Source organism: Halichoerus grypus, chromosome 9, assembly GCF_964656455.1.
Source record: "Halichoerus grypus chromosome 9, mHalGry1.hap1.1, whole genome shotgun sequence".
Taxonomy (NCBI): Eukaryota; Metazoa; Chordata; class Mammalia; order Carnivora; family Phocidae; genus Halichoerus; species Halichoerus grypus.
Window position 1 is genome coordinate 125,705,627 of NC_135720.1, and position 19,975 is coordinate 125,725,601.

At 46.7% G+C, this 19,975-nt stretch overlaps 1 protein-coding gene across 2 annotated transcripts in view; it reads left to right on the plus strand.

The window, feature by feature from the left end:
- Nucleotides 1–1,691: 1,691 nt before the first annotated feature.
- The window catches only part of BMP6 (bone morphogenetic protein 6), a 160,011-nt gene continuing 141,727 nt past the window's right edge, over nt 1,692–19,975 (plus strand). For both annotated transcript variants that reach the window (XM_078055683.1, XM_078055684.1), the window contains exon 1: nt 1,692–3,196. In XM_078055683.1, the coding sequence (XP_077911809.1) occupies nt 2,563–3,196 (634 nt within the window). In that variant the 5' untranslated portion in view covers nt 1,692–2,562. The remainder of the gene's footprint in view (nt 3,197–19,975) is intronic.

Below are 19,975 nucleotides of genomic sequence, written 5' to 3' on the forward strand. Positions count from 1 at the left end.
TGCTTCTGTCTCACTAGAGGTCTTAAGACGAAGGTGTGCTACGTTTTCGAAGGGAGAAGGATCTTGGCAGGAAGCCTACATATACTTGCTGAGATTTCAGATCTTTTGATCAGGGCTCTTGGCTGCTGTGATTTTTATGCACTGCAGTGATTTTTATGCCCAAACAAGTCCCATAGAGAAGAAAGAAGTGATGGGGGCTTTTGAATTCTAAGGATCCTGGCGTGCCAGACCAAGTAGTGATACGTCTTCTTTTCACGAGAAAAGAATCCCCGCTAAAGACCAGTCTTCAGTTTTGTTGAAGCTGTGTTGCCTGAGGTCAATGGCTTTGGACCTTTGTAGAACTAAAGACTTCACTTGTAGAATTAAATTTGAATTAAGAAATTACATTTGTAGAATTAAAGACTAAAGGATCACTGTGTCTGGGCCAAGAGAGAACCAGAGAGCAGTCCAGTGGGTTGGGGGGAGGTGAAGACCCTTCCCCCATGAAAAACAGATTCTTTGAAATAAGACAGAAACGCTTATCAGATTTCGATAATCAGAAACCCCATGATCTCATAAGTCCACGAATCCCACAGTTTATATCTATTTGGTCTGGCTCAGAAATGCCTTGGACTATGTGAACTGAGACGATCAGTGAAGTTTTTGTTTCCTAGTCCGTACATTTTTCACCAAGTAAAAGATCCTAGTGTTTTAAGTGAATTTGTTTGTAGGATCTGTAGGTTACCAGGCATTCTTGGATAGTGTGAGAGCAGGTGGATTTGCATCCTGAAAGGCCGATGGTGGTGGTGGTGTCTGGGTAGAAGGGTCCCTCTCTGTGATTGAGCAGTGTGCCTGTCATGGAACCTGTGTCTTTTTGATCTTGATCTTGTCGAATGCTCCTGGCAACCTGACTTTTTAGCACCTGTGTCTATTACCCTGAATGGGAACATGCCAAGCCCCTACCTGGGCTGGAATTTTCTATACCACCTCTCCTCAAGTTTTATCTATCTAGCATCATGAAAGCTCTATTGTATTTCAATACATTAAAATGAAAAGTTAATAGAAAAACTGGAGAAGCACTGAAATATTTCCAAGAAAAGTAGAGGGTGGCTTTTCTCTGATATTACCTAATTACCCCTTTTCTTTAAGGTGCTAGCTTAAGAAGCCAAGGCAAGGCTGAACTGGTCCCAAACCCCCAGGACTCCGGCTCTGGTTTACATTTGGCCCTCTCTGTGGCCCATTTGTGAGCAGCTTCTCGGAGGGTGTGTCCCAACTTCGAGCAGCTGCCTTTGAAAGTCACGTGTCCGCTGAACGCCTATGTTACATCCATAAGAGACACTAAGTAATAAAAACTATGCCTGTCCTTCCTCTGTGAATACAGGTGGCATTGATTTAACAGCTGATTTTGCTTTTATTTAGTTAAATCGTCAATTCAGGCCTTTTATGTGATTGTAAAAGAGACAGGTTTACATTAGGGTATTGATCGTCCTTACTAGCGATGACCTCTTCGCCTTTGCTACCTCGCGCCGACTTTGGGTGCCTCCAAGAATTCTCGGTACTTGAAACCTACGCGCGGCCGAGGCAACGCCTCCCTGGAGAGGGAGGGTGAAAGAAGGGGGCGGGCCTATTTAAATACAGGCGAGACGCGCCTCTTCATTGGCTGCCAGCCTGTCTGTTACCCAGGAGGGCAGGGACTCTCGGGGGCTGGAGTGCGGTACCTGAGCGAGACGCGCACCAGAAAGCCCACGTTGGCCGCTGCGGGGAGCGCAGCGCGGAGAGGCGGGAGACTGCGAATTCCCGCGCCGTCGCCGCGGTCACTGCTCCGCGCGCGGGTCTTGTTCCCTCCGGTCCCCTCTGCGAGCGGCGTTTGCGGGGCAGCCGGGAGAGCTCTAAACGGAAAGCAAGATCCTTGCCGCCTCCGCTTGGGGGGTCGAGCGGCGCGCCGAGATTCTGAGGGGGAGCGACAGTGCCCGAGGGCGGAGGGCGCGGAGTTTGTGAGCGGGAAGGAAGTTAAGCCTCGCGGAGAAGACTGGCATCTCGGGACGCCGTGTCGCCACAGCCTGGGCCCCACCGCGGAGTAAACTTCGCGGCGGCGGTGCGAGCCAAGGAGAGGCGTGCGCGGGGATGATGCCGGGCATCTCCCCCAGCTGGTGAGCCTCCCCGCCGCCCCGGCTCCCACTCAGCCGCCCGGGAGGGCGCGGGACAGCGCACGTGCGCGGGCAGCGAGGCCCGAGAGTGACCGCGCCGTGACCCGCCCAGGGGCGAGGGCGCCGGCTGCAGCGCAGCCGGGACTCGGACGCACCTGGCCTGGACCTTGCGCCTCTAGAGCCCTGCGCCAGAGTCTGGGGCTCCCCTCCAAGTGGTTCTCCGGGTGATCTCCCCCTTCGCCTCCGCTCCAGCCTGGGCAACTGGGGGCGCCCCAGAGGACGATGAGAGATAAGGACTGAGGGCCAGGAAGGGGAAGCGAGCCCGCCGAGAGGTGGCGGGGGCTGCTCACGCCAAGGGCCACAGCGGCCGCGCTCCGGCCTCGCTCCGCCGCTCCACGCCTCGCGGGGCCCGCGGGGCCAGCCCGGCCGGGCGGGGATGCTGGGGCGGAGGGCGCAGTGGCTGTGCTGGTGGTGGGGGCTGCTGTGCAGTTGCTGCGGGCCCCCGCCGCTGCGGCCGCCCCTGCCCGCCGCCGCCGCTGCTGCCGGCGGGGGGGCGCTGCTGGGGGACGGCGGGAGCCCGGGCCACGCGGAGCAGCCGCCGCCGCCGCCGCAGTCCTCCTCCTCTGGCTTCCTCTACCGGCGGCTCAAGACGCACGAGAAGCGCGAGATGCAGAAGGAGATCCTCTCGGTGCTGGGGCTCCCGCATCGGCCCCGGCCCCTGCACGGCCTCCAGCAGCCGCAGCCCGCTGCGCTCCCGCAGCAGCAGCCTCGCGGGGAGCCCCCTCCCGGGCGGCTAAAATCTGCGCCCCTCTTCATGCTGGATCTGTACAACGCCCTGGCCGCCGACGACGACGAGGACTGGGCGTCGGATGAGGAGAGGCGGCAGCACGGGCCCCGCGGAGCGGTCGGCTCGTCCCAGCCCCGGCAGCCGCCCCCCGGCGCGGCGCCCCCGGTCAACAGCAAGAGCCTCCTGGCCGCGGGACCCGGCGGTGGCGCGTCCCCACTGACCAGCGCGCAGGACAGTGCCTTCCTCAACGACGCGGACATGGTCATGAGCTTTGTGAACCTGGGTAAGGATCTGGGGTAGCGTAACGACGGATACACTCTCCCCTTAACGGTCTCCCGGGCCCGGGGAGGGAGGCGAGAGGGTGGAGGAGCCCCTGGCACGCGGGGCCCGGCTGGCGCGGCGGGGACGCGAGGGCCCGCGGGCTGCGCTCCCGCCACCTGCGCCGCGGTGGGCTGCACGTGCGCTTCCCCGCGCGGCGGGCCGGGCTGCGCGCTGGGGCTGCGGGAGGCGGCGGGCGGGCTGGGGCTGCGGGAGGCGGCGGGCGGGCTGGGGCGCGCCGGGACGTGGGGCTCTCGGACTCTCGGACTGCGGCGTCCGAGCGTACTCCGCGCTTTTTCCAATAATGCCGGGACCAGGTTAACTCGACTTTAGCAGAAAAGTCCCGCCCGAGTGTAGCCAGCAGGGAAGGAGAAGGCTCTTCAACACTCCTTCCCCTCATTTCTTTTGCACCCTTAAAGCTCTGAGTGCCAGTTTCTCCACCGGGACTTTCAGAGAATCTGATAGCAACGGAGAACTTTGGAAACTTGACGTGATTGTGTTAAGTGGTATCCACGGAGTTGGGGGAGGAGGGTTGCAGAGGAAGGTGCCAAAAGGACCTCGGAAGGCATGCCAGACGGGGTTCGCGCGGGTTTGGGACCGGACCCCAGCCCAGTTGGGGTAACCCATCCGGGATCCTAGTTCACATGCCTTTGGCGGGTGCCCCCAAAGGCTGAACTTCTGATCACTGCTGCCCCGAGCCGCACGGGCAGAGAAAGGGTGCGGGTTAGGGGCCGGGGTTGGGCGCTGAGCTGGTCTGAACTGGTTGCCAGGCAACAGAATGGAAATTCAAGGGCGGCTAAATCGGGCTCCGCCACAAATGTTCTGTGGCAAACCCGGACGGAGTCACATAGCCTTCCCTCCCGCCCCCCCCCCCCACCGGAGTTTTCTCATCTGTAAATGAGAACGGTGTAAGGAAGACTTTTTTTTTCAGGATCAGTGCCTCTGATTTGTGCTACTCTTCATTCATAAACTGACTCAGCTTAGCGTAGACAAAGGGTTGCAGGGGACAAGTTCTCCGCGGGGAGAAATGGGGGCGCCGTAGCCACGCCAGGGGTGGGTCTCCGCGGACTTCCTCCTGTGTGAGACGCGTGGCCCTGCCCAGGCCCCAAAGTGGGTTACCAGACACTTGTCAAAGCCACGTCAAAGGTGTCTGCATTGGACATTATTTACTTGAATGATTACCATGTAAAATAGTTCAGCGAGTTCTTTACAACTGTATCTATGAGATGATTCTCTGCTGGGCTTTGGGGGAAGGAAGGAGTGGGGGCCCAAGAGGGAGGTCCGACTGGCATCCAACTGGTGCAGAAATCCTCCTGGGAAATTCATGAAACAGAATCTCACAGGGAGTGGAGGCTCAAGGCCTGCCAATCTTGCTGCTTGCAGGGCCAGGAGTTCTGATTGGATAAGAATTTTCACCATTTATTGCAACCAAATCCAAGGTTGAGGCACCTCCAGGAAATATTCTAAGGACTCTCATTGCCATCAATAAAGTTTGCAGGGGAGGGGTAGCGGGGAGGGCCAGCGCTCTTCCTCATTCTAACTTCCGTGCTGCTTCTGGCTTAGTAGAATTCCACCTCTTGCCACCCCCCTCCCCTGTTTCCCCGACAGCCTTGGGGAGATGTTTCCTTGCCTCTTGGGGTGGTCCCAACCTGGACAAAGTGGAGGATGAATGGCACTTCCGGCTCTTTCACGGAGAATCATTTACGGTCTCCGGGGAACTGTGCCTGGGCTTAGATGGCGGGCGGTTCTAACCTTGGCTGTCCATTAGCATCACCTGCGGACACTTAAAGAACTAAGGGATGCTGGGGCTGCTTCCCAGAGCAGTTAAGTCAGAGTCTTTGAGGGTGGGCTCTGGCATCTTTTTTTTTTAAGTGTCTTTGGTTTTTCTAATATGCCACCATGGTCAAGAAACACTGACATGATCCTGATGTCTGAAGGAAATCAGATCATTCCAGTGAGAGATTAAGAGCAATGCTTCTTTATGTTAGTGGCTCTGGAATGTTGCTGCACATTAGAATCACCCAGGGGCTTTTAAAAACCCAGATGCTGAGGTGGTACCTCGTATCAATGAAATCAGAATGTGTGCGGTGGAAGCCAGGTGTCCGTAGTTTTAAATTAAGATTCTTCATGTGAATCCAGTGTTTGGGAACCACTGCCTGAAGTGATATTTGAAATTGTTAGAGTTGGCTTCAGGCTAGGTTTGTAAAGGATGGTGACATTTACTGTGTTTAGTGACCTCTAAATGCTCCTCGTTCCTTGCTTGTCTGACCTTTCTTGGTCTACAGGTACACATTGGTTCTGAGTCACACTGCTTGAAGCTGGTTGTCAACTAATCCTGCTAAGGGGATGATTTAACTTACATTTCTCATAAGGGAAACTTCAAGGTCCAAAAAACACCACCGAAAAATTTCCAAGAGAATTCAACAGGAGTGTCCTCTCGGGCCTGGGACAGGCTGATGTGGAACTGGAAGAGATTCCTGGGTAGGAAACTCTGCCCCAGGCCCCACCTGTCATAGCACGGGGCTTTCTGACTGTGAGTTGTCACTGTCTGTAGGTCCAGCCCTGGACTCCACGGGGGCAGTTAGGGGGAAACCTTCAGGTAAGTAGAATCCAAGTCACAAGCCGTGCCACCTGCTAGTCCAGTAATTCTATTTAATCTTAATCCATTTAGCAGTAGGAAAGAGGATTTCAGAACGAGAGGCTAAAATGTGATAAAATCTGATTATCATAGCTCTGAGCTTAAGGACAGTTCATTTGAAGAAAGTAATTGCTTAGCAATGTGGATTCTCTAAGGATGTTGGAGAATTCTGCCGATTTCCACATCCATGGCATGTTAGCGGCTGCATTACCTGACTCATTAAAGAACCTGCAGAAAGATACATGTTTTCAAGTACTTTTACACCTAGTGAGTTAGATAAATAAACTGAAAGTATAAGAGAAAGTGATACATAGTTGTAAACCTCTTCCCCCCGCCCCCCCTCCCCACTCCTCCCCCCGGGGAAGGGAGAATAATTTACTCATGAAATACATCTGAAACAGGCTGAGCCTTCTCAGCTGGAGTGGCTATTAGGAAGTATGAATCAACAGAATTAGGTTTCTCCCACATATCCCAAATGCTGGTTATTGAACCAGCTCACTACTGTTGATGTTGACTATTTGAAACTCTCTCTGGGCGAATAGGTTGGAGATGTGTAACCTCCTTAGCACTGACGGGCTGGTGCGCAGGGTGCCTGGCAGAGCGGCTGCATTCAATCAGGCCCCCAGATGCCATTTTATTCTTGTTTTCTAATGCTAAAAATGTCTTGGCAGTCTAATAAGCAGGACTGCCAATTTGGTGACCTTGGAGAAGTATCCTGAAATATCCTTTAGGTCTTAAAATTCACCTTCTTAGAAAAGCCTTCTCTAACCCCTCTATATCAAAGAGTGCTCCCCCCCCACCACTTCTTTACCGTCACAGAATGCTGCTTATTCCCTTGGTTGCACTTATCACAAAGTGTGTGTGTGTGTGTGTGTGTGTGTATAATTTTTTTTTCTTTAAAATTTGCTTATTCACATGTCACTCCTCTGGGTGGCAGCCTCAAAAGGCAACCAGGCCTTTATCCACCATTGAAACCTAAGTCTTAATATCATGCTGAGCACATGGAAGGTGCTTAATAAAGACTGAATTAATGAAAAAGACCTATCCTTCATTTAAAATTCATATTTCACTGATCTGGAAGATCTGATCACTTAGAAATGGCACACCTGATTTCTGTTAAGTCAAAGATATTTAAAGTAAAGACATTTAGGACATGGACGTTAATGGTATCCGATGTATATCATAATGCTTTATTAATATACCTGTTTTTTTATTAGTTACCCATATGTATATTTCTAATGTGCATCACATTTGAGAGTAGTGCAAAATTTTTCTTTAAATCTCTGCATTTCAGACTTCATTTATTTTGAATTAATGAGGTGTTGATCTCTAGATGCTAGGGTAAAAAGGAAATAAAACTCAAAATATGCTCAGAAAAGGGAATCAGTATGTATTAGTACAAGTAACAAGAAACTTATTGTACTAAAAATACTGGCAATCTTCTGAACAAAATTACCCTTGGGAAACATAAATTAGAAGAAAAATGGAATACTCCCTACTTGTATTTGTAACCAGATACACTGTACTGTCTTTTTCTCATAAACATAGGATCAGTGGTACTATTTTTCATGGAGGCTGCCTGTACTTATGAAGATTTTTGTTAGCAGAAAATAAATCCCTGCCTGCAAGCTACTCATAGCAAATACAATTTGGAGAATTTGGTTGCAAGAGTGTAGTTCAAAGGAGCAGTGGATGTTCTAAAGAAATTTCAAATAGTAAATGTGAAATTCAGTGGTATTTCAACAACAAAAAAAAGTTGTACAAAGTGTTCTTAAACTCAGATCAAAGGGCAAGCAGATATCATTGTTTAGACTTCAGATGGTGTTTCCTCTGGTTGTCCTTCTAAGAATGGGTATAAATCCTTTTTAAATGTGCTGAATCATGCTTAGTTCCTCTACTTAAAAGCTTACCTCTGATTACCATGGAGGAAGGATTCCTACTGATAGAAAAAAAAAAAAATCTGTGTCTGGGGGGAGGCGAGCAGGTCAACAACGTTCAGCACTTGAATATTCAACATGTCCTCACTGTTTTCAGAGTTGAGTGACTTTAAATGTTGGATTTCAAAATAATATTTTACTTGAATATGGGGGTGGGTGGGTGGCTGCATGCTGGGCATCAAAGGTGGTTAGCAGACTCTCGAAGATGACTTCCCGGTGATCCTGCCTCACTCTCTTTTGAAGGAACGGAGTTAGAAAAGGAACACGAAGAGGGTAAAATTTCTTGGATGATTCACCAGCGTTCTCTAATTTTTCATAACTCTTTCACTCTCTGCCTCCCATCCTGTATTTGAAAATGAATTAGTCCATAGAATGCTTTTTCCTTAATTAATATAAAACCAGTACAGGTTTCTCTTAATTTTTCTGTTGTGAGCCTTGTCCTGCCTTTCCCCTCTCTCCTCTTGTTCGAATTTTAGTCACATCCTATTTGGCGCTTCCAGCAGTGGGAAGGAAAGCAGGCAATAGGGAATTTAATCAGACGATTGTGTTCCTGACAAGAAGCTTCCATAAATACCCAAGTAAAGGGAGTAGAAATCAATATAGAAACTCTCGGAGAGATGAACAATTGAGAGTCCTCATGTATGCAAACAGCTGTTACACATTAACCTTTCTGTCCCCACCCTCCTTGTGGCCATGGCCCAACCCAGCCAGGTGCCAGGCAACATGGCTGCCTTGGCCACAGGGTGTCACCCAGGGCCTGGCGTGGGGTACGGCTGCCGACTTGTGTTCCTCACAAAAAAGCTGATGCCTCCTTTCTCTGTTTCCATCATGACAGCTCAGCTGCTTTTATTCAAGCGTATTCTCTCCTCTTCTCCTTACTTTCTAACACCATGGTTGGCCGTGCTCCCTTCCAACTCTTGTCCTCTGGGAACTGGTAAGCCAGAAAATAGCTCCAGTCTTACCTGGAAGATAGGAAAGTGGTGACAGTTATATCAAAGAGAAGGAAAACCATTCTCACTGTCATTGAAACTAGACTCACTAAAGAACCAGGGCCATCACCCTTCTGAAATTTTTGAGAGTGCCAGAAATTCTCAGAACTCGGTTGTGCCTGCTCATCTTCCCCTGGAAGCATTAGAAATAAGAAACTGTAGTTCACTGAGGTTGACTGGATGTTTTGCTCAGTTACTAGTGTTTTGATAATACTGTTCTTAGGTGCCTGGGTGGTTCAGTCTGTTAAGCGTCTGACTTCGGCTCAGGTCATGATCCCAGGGTTCTGGGATTGAGCCCCGCATTGGGCTCCCTACTCCTCAGGGAGTGTGCTTCTCTCTCTGCCCCTTGCCCGTTTGTGATCTCTCTCTCAAGTAAATAAAATCTTTAGCAAAAAAAAATTCTGTTCTCTTTTTTTTTCCGCCACTGTAAATATGTAGTATTTCAGTCCTCTATGTGTAAAGTTAGACTCTGGAGCTGGCTGGGGACTATGGCTCCCTTCCATAACATTGTTTTATCTGGGGAAACATGCCCAAGCAACCGACACCCCATTTTAAAGCAGGGCTTTCACTATCATTAACAGAAGTTTGGGATTATTGGCAAATTTGTTATCTATAGATCATAGAATTTAGAGCTTTAAAGGTTTTTGAATATCATCTAGTCACTTATGTTTGTATTAAATTTGTTTGATTTATTCAGGACCATTTCCTCTTCACTGCTGTTTTATCTTAAGGCTGAGGGACAACCACAAAGAGATCCTAATGCACCAGAGGAATAGGGCCGTAGGGCCATTGGTCAGGCAGGAGTGGATTATTAAGGAGAAATTACAAAAGCATGCAAGAGCACTGCCCTGGGCGAGAGGTGGGGAAGCCCAGATCTGGAATTTTGTGGGTTTTTCTCTTCGTGGGTAGCATTCTCTCCTAGGACTCTGCTTTTGGAAAAGAAAAAGCCATGCATATCTATAAATATCCCCTGTTTGGCATGCCAAAGCACTGCAGACCCCAAAGAATTGTTCTCTGCTCTGAAAGTGAGTTGAAAACCAGGTTGCCGTGAGTGGCATTGTTCCACTGATGTCTGCAGGCACTGAGTCTCTTCCTGCCCTTCCCATGTCCATTATTAAAATGATTGGGTCCATAATAGAAATGATATCTAAATGACATCAGGTAATTCCTTGATGGGTCCCCATGGTCTTGTTATCTCTAACCCAGTCCCAGATGACTGGGTAGAAGACTCCCCTTCAAACATTTTTGCAGAATGAGGTTCTGGTTCCGAGTGGGAGAGCCTTCCTGACTTTCAGGTTCCTGGGCATACGCCCTTGATTACTGATCCTGCTGAATAGGTTGGGATTGTCCTAGGCCTGAAATGTCCTTGCTTCATATTGCTGATTTGATGTTCAGATTGTTTTCTCATCATCAGAGAGCTCCGTGGGGGTGGGGTGGGTGAGTGCAGTAGCTTGACTGCAGGCAGAAAACAGTGTCTCCAGAGCAGAGCCAAGCCCCGAGCCTTCTACACACTGAACTTTGATATCCGCCTCGATCCTTATGATGACTCTCCTGCCACTTACCCTTTTCACCTTGTCCAGAATGTGACTTCCAGCCTTAGACATCTGTGTGTGTTGATTGTTGTTCCTGTGTTTACAGTCTTGTTGGTTTCCTGTACATGAACATGGGCTGGCAAAAAAATTCTGATTCGTGTATCAGCAGAGTGTGAACTAACCATATCATCGGCATGAGCTATTTTATGTGCTGATTAGGTTGGGAGATTTATATAAGTGGGCTTGCTTAAATCCCCGAGACCAGTTATTTTCTCCTCCCTCTTTCAAATCTATGAATTACATTTAAATATTCTAAAGATAGAGCTTTGTCAACTACAGAATTAAGGACTAAGAGTTTTACTTGACTTTATTTTTTTCTGGATTTTATTTGAACACTCCCATGTCAGAGTAAGTTAACAGAGAAGCTGTGCATTAAAACAAAAAAATACATTTTTTTTTGAGCAGTTTTAGCAGTGTATAGCATAATTGAATGGAAGGTCCAGAGATTTCCCATATACTCCCTGCCCCCATAACAATAGCCTCAGTTGCTGTCAGCATCCCACACCTGAGTGGTACATTTGTTATACTTGATAAACCTACCTTGATCACCTGAGTTCATTGTTCACCGTAGGGTTCACTCTTGATGTCCTGTGTTCCCTGGGTTTGGACTGATGTATAAGGGCGTAAATCCATCATTACAGTATCATACAGAGTCCTTTCACTGCCCTAAAACTCTTCTGTGGAGAAGCTGTACATGTAACCAGAAAAACAAATCAATGGAAATATGAAAAGTCCCCAAATAGGCAGAGTTTGTGGGGAGAAAAATAAAATGCCTTTGTTGAATAATGTTTTGTTTCTGTGGTCTTACCACATTGGTATATAAATAAGTAATTTCGATGGACTCTGAAGACCTGATTTTGTGCTTCTGTGTGTTGACCCCAAATCCATTAGAAATCCCTCCCCCACCCTTTTTTTTTTTTTTTTTTAAGTCTGGGAGTTTAAAAATCTTTTTTCCTCCACATACTTTCATTGAGGTGTCTGTCACCATAGTACCTAGACAATCCCTTAGGCAGAGATATGAGCGATTAAATTTCTCCCTGGCTTGTGCCCTGTTTGATCCATGCTCTGCAGGATTTGGGGGAGTCAAATAAGCCTGAAGAATGAACAAGAATTATAGGAATTCTGTGCTGGTTAATTATTGAAATTTGGGGGGTGGTTAGGGGAAGGATGAAGTATTTTTCCTTCCTTTCTGAAAACATATTAGAACTTAGTGTGCTTTTGGATTGAGAAACTCACAAAAATGTTTTACTGGCCCTAGAGGCAGGTCAGGGGACCTTAAAAGATTTCCTCAGGAGAAACTGTTCAGACCAGATTAACACTAAATTAATAGAGACTCTATAAATCCAGAGGTCCTTGTAAAGTGATATATAGATTAGGCTTATTTGCTTTGAACTGTTTTCTATGAGATAGGGCTACACAGATTAATGGTAAATAAGAAAAGAGAACTCTGAAAGATTGTTATTGAACAAATAATGACTCATTTGAGGTGTTTTTGGAACTTGTGGGTCTTTTTTTTTATAAGCATTATACAGGTGAGACGCTTCATAAATTCTCCTCAACTCTCCTCCTGCAACTCTCCATTTTAGTGGGGTATTTTCTCACTGAATACTAGCTAAGTCTCCCTGCTCCCCATAATGAAACCTCTCAAAAAGAGGGGAGATCTTGGGACCATGGCGGTATCAATGGGCTTGAGAAATTTAGCTTTAGTAACCTCTGACTTAGGATGTGCTGTGGTTTAAGTACCCCACTGGTAGGATAGAAGCTTCTCAAGCCCTAAGGGAAATGATACCACAGGGTAGGACTAAGACTCAGGGTAGGCCGTGGTGAAGAGGACATAGGTGCTTTAAAGACCTTTGGAGAGTTGCATTTCTCCCAGGGGGCCATGGAACAGGCCTTTGCATTCTTATGGGGTCTGTGTAGGGTGGAATCCCCTAACACCAGCTTTGGGAACTGCTCCCACAAATCCAGCACCTTGGTTATTTCATTTCCTTAATTGAGGGTGTTTGACGCCTCTTGTTACATGTGCACATTTGCGTCCTCATTATAAGATGTGGACTCCAGCATAGCTTCAGGGATGTAGGTCGTCCCCAGTGGAGGTTGGTTTCCCTCTTTCTCTTTTGCTTTTCCCTTTTCTTCCCATTAGTAAATTTAGCAACTCCATTGCATTTATTTCCTCTTTCTTATCTGTTCTTTTCTCACAGTGTTGGTGCCTTTGGTTAGTCATTGACCTAACAGCAGATTGTATGCCATCTCCACGGTGTCTGGTGGTTTTATACCACCAAAATGACTCATTGGCCCCTAGAATGGATGAGTTGCTGGTTTTCTTGTTGGTGCTGGAAAGTGCTTATGGCCAATTCAATATAGAATTGAGGAAAGAGTGCATGATCAAGATTTAGGAAGCTTGAATTTATGCTCTAGTCTTAGGGCTATCCCTTTTTATGATATCTTGGTCAAGCCACTGAAGTGAATTTCTTGGTCTCTTTCCTTGTAAACTATCTTTCCTTTTTTGTAAAATGTGAGCACATTGGCCAGATCAGCATTTTCCAAATAGTGTTTCATGGAACACTACTTTTCCAAAATATTCTGCAGAAGATGATCATGGAGAATATCATTTATATCCTCCTGCCCTCTGAAACTTACAAGTCAATCAGCATATTAAAGCTCTGACAAGCCCAGCAGTGAAGAAGTCTGCTGATTTGCTTTAGAAGAGCTTTCTTTGTATTTACTTTTGCTCTGTAACTGCTTTTTATGTCCACCTTAGGCGCCTCTGCCCCCAGATCCACTCCTGATCCTTCCCCTGGTCATCTTTGTGGAGCGGGGTTGGGACTCCAGGCAGCTGCATTTCTAGCTGCTACTTGCTCTTCTGTGACTCCAGCTCGCTCTGGATGAGCTGCTGTATTCCACATGCCGCTGGTGGCCCCGGGGGCTCTCCCTCCTGAGGGTAGAAGTGGCTTCTTGCTGACAGTCCATGGGTTGTCTCACCATAACCCGTTTGGCTGCTTGGCTCTGTCCCAGCTATCTACACCACCAGTTCCCTGCATTAAATTCCCTCCATTGTGGGTGCCTGGGTGGCTCAGATGGTTAAGCGTCTGCCTTCAGCTCAGGTGATCCCAGGGTCCTGGGATTGAGTCCCGCATCGGGCTCCCTGCTCAGCGGAGAGCCTGCTTCTCCCTCTGCCTCTCTCTCTCTCTCTGTCTCTTATGAATAAATAAATAAAATCTTTAAAAAAATAAATAAATTCCCTCCGTTGTAAACACTGGCAGGGATTCCGCTTTCCCTGCTTGGACTCTTGATTGCTATCACCTCTTTTTTGTTGTTGTTCTTGTTACCATTCTTCATTCTTTTTTTTTTTATTATTATGTTATGTGAATCACCATACATTGCTATAACCTCTTAATTCAGTGGCACGAAGATAAACTCTGAACTAGAGAGTATCAGAATCCAATGCTGGGAGTGTTCCCTGTTGTGTTTCTCTGACTGATTCTTTATTTTCTGAAACAGCTTTCTTGAGATATAATTGACAGAACAAGCTGCTTATTTCAAGTGAACAATTTCATGAGCGTCGACATAGACCTGTACCTATGAAACCATCCCCACAGTCAAGATAGTGAACATAGGGGCGCCTGGGTAGCTCAGTCATTAAGTGTCTGCCTTCGGCTCAGGTCATGATCCCAGGGTCCTGGGATCGAGCCCCGCATCGGGCTCCCTGCTCCGCGGGAAGCCTGCTTCTCCCTCTCCCATTCTCCCTGCTTGTATTCCCTCTCTCACTGTGTCTCTCTCTGTCAAATAAATAAATGAAATCTTAAAAAAAAAAAAAAAAAGATAGTGAACATATATCCTGAGCTATTCTTTTAGACAATTACCTATGCCAGGGAATGCAATAATCCTAATGCATAGGAACTTCAGTGAAAACTCCCCATTTTTCATGGATGATGTTGCTTTTCATGCATTCATCTTACAAGCCTTGAACATCCTTAAGAAAGGAATTTGCTGAAGATGTTTGTGAATGGTTATCTTGGAACCGAGAACTGTGGAGTCAAGCCTTCCTGGGGTCAAGCTTGCTCTCTGCAGCTGTGATTGGCTTTTATCCTATATCTCACCTCCCATATTTATTTTCGGAGATAATAGTAAAAATAGGTAAGTTCTCTTTCTTAATTTTGAGATTGAGCATGTAGGGGTACTTTTGGGTTGTTTGTGATCCTATTGACATCTTGTTTCTAAATACTCAAGTTTAAAAGATCTGATCCTTCTGGAAAACATCACAAAGATGCTTTCCTGTGTTTCTGTTTTAAATTCTGGCAATTTAGGTAGGGCACAAGTCCAAGAAATTTACGAAAGTAGACTCCAATTTACCTCCAACTCTTCCCCCATGCTCATCCTTCTCCAAATGTTCTGTAAGCTTAAGTAGAAACTGCATTTTTTTTTTTTGCAAGAAAACATAAGTATTGTATTTCTTTATGGCCTTTGCCTGGAAGAATGACCGATGTCACTTATTATCCTATTATCTGAAGGCAAAAACAGACTTTTATAGCTGCAAACTCATAGATAGTAAGATAGGGGAGAATTTGGAGAAAGTTACTGGGAGTTGTATTGATGTTCCTAATAGCGCTGGTCACATAATGGAACAGCTTCATGAAGTTACCTGACCATGTCCTAACTCCAGACCAGGGGAAGCTACTCTTGTCTTTCCACCCACTTTCTCCTTTCCCTTTGACTTCTGTCCCCATCACTCTGCTGTCCCAGGTCTTCATCTTGCTCTCCACAAGACTTTGTCACTTTGAGACCTTTTTTTTTTCTTCCTCTGAAAGGACTGTACAGCCAAAAGGTGAAAAAATTCTCTCCTTTCTGTAATGCTGCTTGCTCCCTTCTTGGTTCTTTTTCTATCCTGTAGACTGCTGCTTTATTTGGGGACATTTCATGAAAAGCAGCAAAAGATTGAGAAGAGTTGGCATGTGGCACGAGAGCTACACACGGGGCTGAGATAGCCACGGGGTTTGAGGGGGCCGGGGGCACACCCAGGCCCGGAACTCAGGAGGTGACATGTGGCCACAGGGCACGATGGCAGGCAGGTGCCGGGCTTTAAAGGTGCCCCGCCACAGAGACGTGGCGGCCTGGCGGTTGCCGGGCCATGGTGATGGGGAGCCCAGCAGCTGGTGTAGTCAGAAGGCCAGAAGTCAGCCACGGGGAGGTCTGTCCGTGCTGAGCACCCGTGCGTGTATTCGGAGTGCGGTCCAGGCACGATGTGGCTCCAGAACTGTGTGAGGTCGCGCTTCTCAAGCTGTCTTTGCGCAAGAACCAGTTTTGATTTTGTTTTGTTTTTAATTTCTGTGGACGTATGCTTTTGTAAAATCCACCAAAGATGAGTTATTAGAAAAGCAAAATGAAACAAAACAGCCCCAATCCATAGAAAACCAAGCCTCAATCTTTAGTTATTAGATTCCACTGGTATGAAATAATCAAGTTGTCAAACTGAACAGCCTCCACTTCTGTACTTGTTGCGGGCTGGTGACAGTTGGGTCAGCACAGACTTAGCAAGTTTTTTTGTTTCTTCTTTTTTTTTTTTTAGATTTTATTTATTTGAGAGAGTGCAGTTGCACAAACAGGGGAGCAGCAGGGTCCCCGCTGAGCAGGAAGCCCCATGTGGGGCTTGATCCCAGGACCCTGGGATCATGATCTGAGCCAGAGGCAGACGCTTAACCGACTGAGCCACCCAGGCGCCCAGACCTAGCCTGTTTCTAGGGAGCAGCTTCTTGGACCAACCTGCTGACTTGGGGCATTTGGTGAGGGAATCTACAAGGGTCTGCGAACCAGGGAGCTAGGCACCCCGGTGCCGCCCTAATCTCCGCCCTCTTCCCACATCCAGCCAATCGCCAGGCTCGCTGTTTCTGCTTCAGCGACCTCTCAGTCCCACGGGGTTTCTCCACTCCTTCCCCAAGTTCCCTGCGCCGGGTCACTGGGATGTTGGCCTAGACTTCTGTGCTAACTTACTGTGGCTAACCCACCCTTGCATCTCCGCCGGCTGGTCCTTCGGTAGCTCGTCTTTCTGTTCTTCCTCTTCCCTCCCGTTCCCTGGATCCTCACGGCGGACTGAATGAAGCCCCAGTGCCACTCTGATTCCCACCCCGTCGTCCAGCTTTACCTCCCGCGCTCATCTCTGTGTGCTGTCCTTCAGCTAACCAACTGCTGAGCGATTTCCTCCTCCCACTCCTGGCCTTTTTCTCCGGATTTTTAACGTTTATATTGTACAGCTGCCCATTTCCACATTCTCAATTCTGTCCTTCAAACCCCGGTTCGAATGCCATCTCCTCATGGTAGCCTTTCGGACATCGGCTGACCCACATGCTATGCATGACTCTTTGGAAGAATGTTCGGAGCTTTGCCTTAGTGCCGAGCGCCACAGAGCAGCTTGCTAACGTCAGATATGTGTTTGCAGATGAACTCCGTGTGGCTCTTAGGAAGGATTTGGGAACCTTGGATTCCATTGTTGGCTCAGATTTGGGCAAATCACCTTCAGCACCAACCTCTCTGATTCTTTGTCGGGTAATATTTTATTTATCTTGACACCTCCCACCCCGAAGTACCTAAGGTGGTGCCTTAACCTTCGTTGATCCTGAGTAAGTGCTCACTGGGAGAATGAAGGTCAGTTTGTCCAAAATAAAATTGGTGTATGCATGTCTTCTTTCTTTCTCTCATCACTAATAACATCAAACCTTTGAGTGAGAGAATTATAAACTGTGAAACGCTGTGCAGATAGGAGAAACACTCTTTAACTTTTCTATTCACAAAAGTGGTTCTAAAAAGGGACCTTACCTTGCCTTCTCCTTTCAGGGTTTATGTTCTGTGACTTTCTGGATGGTTTAGAAGAAGAAAAAAGGCTTCAGAAAGGAGAAGTATTCTTTTCCCTCTATCTGGTGTCATTATGACTTTAATAAGTATTAATAGGAGTCAGAAAGAATTGCTGCTAAGTCTAAATTTAAATTTTCTGGTTGTGCCATGCAGAAAGCTTGCACGCAAGGAGGCACGATTCCCGCAGGTGCCGACGCAAAATACTTATCTTGTCAGCCTGTACTTTAGGCTCGATGGCTCGGCTTACATCGCGAAGGTGTTAGACATTCTGTTTACGTAAGGGCTGAGGGGGTGACATAATGTCTATTGAAGCAAACTCACTTAGCTCCCCAGGAGGCAACAGGGAGCATTTAAAACCCAAAGACCGATCAAAGCCATGGGCAGGTTTGAGATACCCCTGCCCAGGAGCAGAGAGGTCTGGCCGGGGGAGGGTGGTCTCTTGGTTGGTTGCCTGAACAGTCGTGCATTATTGCCTCACTGTATTTCCAGAACATTGGTGAAATGAATCAGGCAGAATTCAACTCTGAGCAGCCGATCCAGAGAGACTGCCTAAGTGGGCACAAGTATGTCCAAATAGGTTGGAAAAAATATCAAATTAGAGTCAGCACATACGAGATGTGATGTTTCTCTTTTTTATAGACTGTTATAAGAGTTGTTTAAAATTAAACAGCTCTTCAGTACTTAAATTATGTGTAATGAGACAGGTAGGTCCTGGAACAGAAAACATTTTTTCCCCCCTCATCCCACTTAAAATTTGCTCTCCCTACCAGAGTATGCAAGACATAAACACTTTCATTTCCAGGATATATATTAGCCTTAGGATGAGAAGAGATTAGCCCGAGGGGGAGAGAGAGAGTTGATACAGGTCATAAAAGTAGCAGATCCAGTTCTCCAGGTTTTATCTGATGAACTGCAAGTGTGTAGCCAAGAGGAATATGAAATAACTTCAGGTTCCTATTTGTAAGTGATGAGCTTGTGTATTTTATAATTTTAAGATATGTATCAATGTAGAGGAAGGTATTATGCAGTATATACTCCCTTTACCTGACTCCCACCCAATTAGACAGTTTTTATTTTTTTCTCAGCTTTATTGAAGTAGTATTGACAAATAGAGATTGTATATATTTAAGGCGTGCATCATGGTGACTTGACATAAGTAATTGTGAAATAAGAAAACGTGAAATCAAGCTAATCAACATATCCATCATGTTCTATAGTGACCATTTTCTGTGTGTGTGTGTGGAGGGGGGAATGGGGGTGAGAACACTTGAGATCTACCCTTCTAGCACATTTTAAGTATACAGCACAGTATTAACTATAGTCACCATGCTGTCCATTAATCTCTAGAACTCACCATGCATAACAGACTGTACCCTTTGACCAACACCGTCCCATTTCCCTGCCCACTCCCCCCCCCCGCCCCCAGCCCCTGCAACCACCACTCTACTCTTGGCTTGAGTTTGACTATTTAATTTATTTTTTTAATTTAAACTCAATTAGCCAACTTATAGTAAGTGCATCATTAGTCTCAGGTGTAGTGTTCAATAAATTATCAGTTGCTTATAACACCCAGTACTTATCACCCAATTACCCTATCCCCCCCACCCACCTGAGTCTGACTATTTTAGATTCTATATATGAGTGGTTTTGTACAGTATTTGTCTTTCTGTGTCTGACTTCCCTTACTTAGCATAATGTCCTCCAGGTTCATCTATGGTGTGCCAGGGTTTCCTTTTTTAAGGCTGAATAATACCCTATTGCCTACTCCACATTCCTTTTACCATTCATCTATCCACGGATACTTAGATTGTTTCCATATCTTGACTGGTTTTTTTTTTTTTTTTTTTTTGGCTCTGTTTAGGAATAAGTAATAGTGTGTAATGTTGCATTATTCAGGACTTGTTAAGGTATCTTGGCTCTTGTAATATCTGTCCTCTCTCTCACTTTTTTCCCATTTGACCAGCTCTTGTTGGAGTCGCAATTCATCTTGTGTTTGTAGTACGTCATCTAACTTGTGCTCTCTTGGTGTGGGATGACATGAGACACTCTTCTCTGAAGCAAATGGTCATCCCTTTGACTTTTTTTCCCACCTGTGTTTTCAGGACAGTAGAAATGCTAGCTCATTCTCATGCACTTGATCTGTCTCATTGGGTGTTATATTTTCATGACTCTTCTGGTGCTTGGGGCCTGGCTCATAGGAAGCCAAACTCAGAATTGAAACTTCTCCTGAAGTGCCACCTTGCATCACTAAAACCACAGAGACAACTGGGATAGCCCTGTTAACACTACAAAAATAAAAGATGTCACCAGAACATTTCGCTGGCATGAGGGATTTATTTCCACGATTCTCTAAGGTCAACTACGATACGTGCTTTTTCCTACCGGGCAGCAAGCGTGTTTTACCAAACTCTTACCTAAGTGCTTTTCATTTACAGTTCCACAATGAATTCTTGGCCGCCTCCATGTTGATTTCAGCAAATATTTTGATTTGCTTCTACACCTTTTTGAGGAAGCAAATTCCAAGTTGCTGTTCATCTTTTAATTTTTGCCAACATTTTGCGAAAATGTTTGAACAGAAAAATTGAAAGATTTTACAGTGACTGTATATCCCCCCCAAAGAATGCAAAAAATATCTACTTATAAAAGGATCCCATATAGCACATGAAGGCAAAAGTATATAGGTTCTATTGTCCTATCCTTTTAAATTCTGGAAGATACAGTGACAGTGTGCCTCTGAACAAA